Here is a 7,041-nt window from a genome sequence, read left to right as displayed (position 1 = left end):
ACTACTACTATTATCGTCATTAATTACTATTATTATTTATTCCATTCAATTCACGCCATTCAATCAAATTTAATTTTAAATGGTTTGCCAAGATCACCAATTCCCGATGAGTATTTCAAAATTCGATTTGTGTACTGCAACCTGATATTTCCGAACTTTTATGTTTCAACTTATGCTTATATATTTTTGTTTTTATGTTTTTTTTTTTTACTTCTTTCGTTTAATATATTAATAAAAATAATAAATTCTTGCGTATTATTGTTTTTATTTTTGTTCCTTTTTTTTATAATAAATAAAATTTAAAAACAAATTGAATGTTATGAATGAAAGAAAGAAAGACAGAAAGAAGAATGTAATATAAATAGATCAAGCGATGCTGAATATCAATTCTAATCGAGATTTTTACAAAAATTTCTCCTGGAATGAGATCAGATCAGTTGAAAATTGTTTGATTTGAAATTGAGAGCATCACTTTTACAGTGTCACATACAGCTGATGATGATATCTAGGTCTTTCCTTTTCTAATACCGACCTTTTTACCAAATTATAACCCCTCTCTTCTTCCATCCCAAAACTAATATCAGCAATTTGACGTTACTTTTCTGACTTTTCTAACCTCTATTTTCGATTGCATCATCGATTCGAATTTTATATTTACATATATATATATATATATATATGATGATGGCATATTCAAAAATATAGTTTTGCTTATTGTTTTATATTGCTAAATTAATGATACATTTACAAATAATTTATTTAATGCTACAAATTAATAATTGCACTATCATTAGCATTGCAAATTAATAATTGCACTATCATTAGCATTGCAAATTAATAATTGCACCATCATTAGCATTGCTATCACTAATGATGTCATCAAATTTTCTCAGTAATAGTTCAATTTTTGAACGCATTACTATACCGGAAGACTAGAAAATTTATGTCTGCTATGCTTTACACCCCGAATTTTAATTTTAGATGCTTGCAAAAATAATTGTACTGTTATTACTACATATAGCTATTGGTCATGGTGAAGAAAAGCCATTTCTGGATTTGAAGAAAGTAATTCGGGTATGAATGTTTCAATCATTCTTGTTTGATTGCAAGTTTCAATGAATTAATCAATCATTGCTGTAATTTCGAAAGGAAAAAAAAACGAAGCGTTTTTGAAAGTTTTTTTTTTCACCAAAAAAGAGAAAATAAAGTAAAAATATTTTTTAGTAAAGTAACTTTCAACATATCATATATCAAATATTCTTCCTAACTCTATTAACTCTTCTTTCATCTATATCTTTAACTGTTTTTTATCAATTTGAAATGATTAATTTAAATTTGATATATTTAGGGAGCTCTTGATGTTGTAGCAGCAGTACCAACATCACCATCAGCAAATTATGATTTTGGTGATGTATCAAAATCGAATGCTCCAAATGGTATTCATGGAATTGATCCGATTATTCGTGAAAGACTTTCAAGAATTTTTCATATTCCACCGGATTTTGTCCATCGATTAGCAGCCCAAGTTGGCTTTATTGATTATGAACCAACAACAGTGAAACCATTTCCGAATTATCGGTTAGAAAAATTTTTGAAAATTATGAATAAATTTAAACAATGCTTATGGTAGTTAGATGTTTACTGTACTTATCATATGTCTATTTATTTAGATTCAAGCCTAAATCACATACATCACATGGCAATCAAGAATATAATACAGGATCTGCTTTTATTCAGGTGAAAAAAAAAATTTTTTTTTTTTAAATTTTCATAAGTATATTTTAATTGAGAATTTAAATGAAAAGAAGTCGTATATTTGTGAAATTCTTATTTTCAAACAATTTAACAATTTTAGAATGGTTCATTTGTTATTCACTACATAATTGGAAAATGATAATACAAGTAACGTATCATAAGAGATAAAATAAACATTTTGAAATTGTTTACAAATTAAATTCGTGACACTTTTTTTTTCTTTCCTTGTTAAAAAGGTAACAATGATTGTAGGAAGATCCAACAACTATATTTAATACAGCTAATGATTTATCATCAATCATTCAACAGCAAGGGTAAAGTTTATCAATGATTTGCATAATATAGGAAATGATATCATTATGTTATTTATGAAATGGCATTGATAACATTTTAAATCTTTTTTGTTTTAAAGGGTTAAATTTTTTGAATAAAAATAAATTAAAAATAAAAAAAATGAAAAATAAATTTTTAAATTAAAAAATAAAAATTAAAAAAAATAAATAAATTTATTTAAAATAAAAGTAAATTTTTTAAATAAAGGGTAAATTTTTAAATGGAATTTATTAAAATGAAATTAAATCATATACTATTCAATTGATTTTCATCATCAATTTATGAGAATAGGGAATGAATATAGGACGAAGAAGAATGGATAAAATTAATGAAAGTAAGAATTTCAGGTTGTTAAAATTTTGAACAATTTATTACAATCTTTTTAGTAATGAGCATATTTTTTTTTTCTTTATTTTATGCTTATCGTAATTTTTTCATGAAATTTGATTCATATGATATTATCCATACTGAAAGTATAGATTGATAAAAAAAAAAAAGAAAATATAATTTATAATTACAGTAATTTTGTTAACACTTCACAAATCATTACAAATCATGCTATAACCGAACAGCAAGCTGATATTTTACAATCTGAGCAAGCTATCATTTTTCAACCTGTAATCAAAGATGGTCATTTGTAAGTTTGTGAAATTTTCAACAATTTTTGCAAAGTTTTTTTTTTTTTTTTTTGCTAAGAATTTTGCAATTTTTTTTTTATATTTTAAAAAATTATCAATATTTTATTGCTTTTACAATTTAAAATTTCATTACTTTAGATATTATCAACCATTTGGTGTTTTACCACAAGGTGGCCAACCAAAAATGATTATTTATGGTGGACGATTATACATGGCTACACCATTACAAAACGAAAAACATGCTCAAGTTAGCAAATACAATATACTGTATTACACTAATTATCGTAAGAAAATTTTACATTCACTTCGTAACATATACTGTATTATTTTAATTATCGTAAGATTTTATCTAATTTTATTTAAAAAAAAAAAAAAAGAAAAAAAGGGAAAAAAGAAAAGAAAAGATTTCTTCTCTTCCATTGTTATTTGTTGCTTTCTTTTAAATGAAGCCAATATATTTCAATTTTTATCATTATACAATTAATATATTTAGGAAAGAACAATGGGAGATATGATTGGACAGTATTCAAGTGATGTAATTGATAAGAAGGAAAATGATCATAAATTATCAAATGAACCAAATGAAGAAATGCATTATCGTCATATTTATGCGCAACATATGAAAGCTGCCGAAGATGCAAAAATTCAAGCTGCTAAACTTCAACAGGTAATAATACCTTTGGATATATATTAAACGCATGTATGAATTTGTAAATATTTGATTTAAGCATTGGGAAATTTTTTATTAGGATTAATTCGAGCACAACCAAGAATTTGTACATTATTTCATATTCTTATTCGATATATCATAATTAATACTATTGTATTATTTAACTTTAATTAATTAATTCTTTTTTTTACTGATCAAAGATGTGATGTTTTAATGATATATGGAGATATTCGAACATTTTATTTCATATATTATTTATTTCATATATTATATCATAATTCTTTTTATTTCATATATTATATCATAATTATTTATTTCATATATTATATCATAATTCGTATATTATATCATTCAATATATTATATCATAATTAATACTATTGTATTATTTAATTTTAATTAATTTTTTTTTTTTACTGATTAAACATGTGATGTTTTAATGATACATGGAGATATTCGAATACTTTTCTAATTGTTATTGTCCATTTATTTTAGTTGACGATGATTTATTCTTATCAATGATGCACGATATGATGACCCATTTGTTTATCATGCGAATTTTCACTTTTCAAAATTCATTGCATATATCGGGGTCAATTGTGAATTAAATTTAAGATTTCATTAAAAAGAATGTAAAATTAATTATACAGGTCATCGCACCGGATGCTTCATCGACCGGAATTCTTGGAATTGAAAGTAAAGCAAGGACATCATCACCTTACCGTAAAGGGTACAAAAAAGAACTTGAAAGATACGATAAACTTCATCAATTCAATTTACAGAAGAAACCGGTTTGCGCAATACCAATTAAACTAATTATTCATTTCCTAATTAAGACAGAAGATTTGAAAATAATGAAACATAATCAGATTTTAAAAATTAATAATTTTCTTTTTTTTTTCGCTTAATATCTTACAACGAGAACTGCTATTTAATTCCTATAGATAATAATATAATCAAGCATAACTGTAGGATTAGTTAATTTCACAAAATTGATTTCTTTTTTTTTCTGCAGCAAGAAGTTAATGCTAACTTTGCACAAGAAAATATGGCTGGAAAAGGTCAAAAACGTGCAGTGACCAATTTTCGAGTGACAACACCAATTACTTCATCATTTAATCAGCTTGCTGATGAGATCGAAAATTCAGATTCACCATCCTACCAACCATCATTCAATCAAGTTAATATATGACTGATTTTATTTGTGATATTCAATTCAAACTACCAATATGTACTTTAGGTTTACCTTTACCTAATCTTTACCTAATTACTTTAGAATTTTAAACAATCTGAAGAAATCGATAACATTGCAACTGATAGTGCAATTGAAGAGCAAACAACAACAACTATCCGACAGAGTGATAAGCATCAAAATGGAATATTTTCACCGAAAAAAGTAGGCTTTAAGCATTGGTAAAGTTTTAGTGAATTTAATTTATTTACAGATCAAATTTTCATAACTGAACTTAAATTTTTAAACTTAACATAAAGTGAAAAAAAAATTCATGGAAAAATTGCATAATACATTCAAAATTTGTTTCGCATAATTTTCATCGATAATGTAAACGAGCAATTTAAGGTTAAAGAAAATGAAAATACTGAATTTATGAGTACCAATCAATCAATGCGACGAATTTTGGCATTAAGACGTAAAATGGCCGCTGATAGGAAACGATTCGCGGAACGGAAACGATTACTTTCATCAATGAAACGAAAAATTAATAAGGATGATGATATGAACAAAGAAGTAAGTTTTTTCTTTTTTAGAAAAAAAAAATTTTGCTGCAAAAATATTGAGCAAATTTTCGATTAAGTAATTTACGATATTCGCTAAATTTGTTTCAAAATACCCTACGGAATTTTCAAAATTCAGATTGCAACAAATTCTGATATGATAATTCCCAGATAAGACTTGCAATTTTATGATTAAATACATATATATATATATATATATATACCAATCAGTACGAATGATATGATAATTTCAAGATAAAATACGCGATTACATTTTCAAAAAAATAAATTTAAATTAATATCTATAATTATTGCAGATATTTCGACGTCATTGTTACAACATTCGATCATTGGCACAACAATTTGGTTTCATGGACATCAAGCAATATGTATTATCCAATTGTATGTTTATCGAAAATAATTATCCAGAATTTAAATGTGATGAAGCTGACGTTTCGGTGGATGAATGTGAGAGATTATTTCGAGTATCTAATTTTAATTAATTAATTTGTAATTTTGTGCGAATACATGAATTTAATTTGTTATAATTTATTGCATTTTTCTTTCTTCCTTTTCAAAAATTGTAAAAAATAAAAAGTGTAATTTTCACCACACACTAATTGCATTACTAATTAACCATACTTTTGCTATTGTCATATGAATTTTCTTCCCTCTCCCTTTCCCTATTTCTCTCTCCCTCTCTCTCTCTTTCTTTTTTTCGAAAATATAAAAAAACAAAACAATTGAATTTTTATGGAATTAAAGCAAAATTTTGATTTAAAATCCTGGAATTTCCAATTAAAAAAATTTATTTCATTCTTTTTCATATGAATATTGTACAAAATTAATGTATGACATGAATTTTTCCGTCTTTTTAATCTTTAAATAAAAATAAAAAGAAGTAAAACTTAATAAAATTTCTTTTGCATATTTTATGAAACATAAATATAGCATATCTGTGCCAAATATCAAAAAGAAAAAAAAAAAAGTATTGCAAATGAAAACGAAAGGCTATCTGTGACAATTGTAGGATGACAAATGTCAGGTAAAATATCAGCGCAAACAATGACAATGACGAATGTAATGACAAATTTGAGGAGTTTATTGCGCCTAAAATTCCATCTAAACACGAATATATGTACTCTCACTCTCTTTACAAGTAACTTTGAACAGTTTCTCTTTACAAGTAATTTTGAACAGTTTTATTTATTTTAAGTAAAAATTTGCCTGAATGATAAATTTAAAAGAAAACGTCGAATTATTCATTTTTTGTCAATCAAATTTTCATTACATTTCCAGTATTTCATCGATAAATGTACTTTAATTTCTATTGTTGATGAGTGAAAAAAAGAAAAAAATGTAAAAATTTTAATTTGCTTTGTTTATTAATATTTGCAACAAAATGTTTTGTTTTATCTAATTTTATCAAATATTTTATATCAAAATTTTCATTTCTTAATTATCGAAGTTTTTCAATTCAGCATTATTTCGTCCCATATGTTTCTTTCTATTTTCTCTAGAATAATAATTATTAAAAATACTTTTCAGATAAAAATTTAATCCAAAATTATTGTTAAGATATTTTATTTACTTCGTAATATGAATGCGACTTTTTCCCGCAGACGGTGGTTTTTAGAATTTCATTAATGAAGTAATACTAGTACTGATAAGAACGATAATAATAACAATAACAATAACAATGAATAATAATAATAATAATAATGGTAATGATAATAATAATAATAATAATAATAATAATAATAATAATAATAATAATAATAATAATAATAATAATAATAATAATAATAATAATAATAAATAATAATAATAATAATAATAATAATAATAATAATAATAATAATAATAATAATAATAATAATAATAATAATAATAATAATAATAATAATAATAA

General features: G+C 24.1%; 1 protein-coding gene across 1 annotated transcript; it reads left to right on the top strand.

Moving 5' to 3' along the window:
- Window positions 1–981: 981 nt before the first annotated feature.
- LOAG_11267 (hypothetical protein) lies at window positions 982–5,632 on the top strand (the record flags this gene model as incomplete). Its single annotated transcript, XM_003146789.1, has 12 exons — window positions 982–1,074; window positions 1,349–1,578; window positions 1,671–1,737; window positions 2,008–2,069; window positions 2,609–2,725; window positions 2,865–2,973; window positions 3,220–3,393; window positions 4,046–4,186; window positions 4,411–4,575; window positions 4,672–4,791; window positions 4,975–5,142; window positions 5,447–5,632. The coding sequence occupies 12 exons, from the start codon at window positions 982–984 to the stop codon at window positions 5,630–5,632; spliced, it is 1,632 nt and encodes a 543-aa protein (XP_003146837.1).
- Window positions 5,633–7,041: the final 1,409 nt, after the last annotated feature.

Source organism: Loa loa (genome assembly GCF_000183805.2).
Source record: "Loa loa unplaced genomic scaffold supercont3.360, whole genome shotgun sequence".
Classification (NCBI taxonomy): Eukaryota; Metazoa; Nematoda; class Chromadorea; order Rhabditida; family Onchocercidae; genus Loa; species Loa loa.
This window is presented reverse-complemented; position numbering and strand designations above follow the sequence as displayed.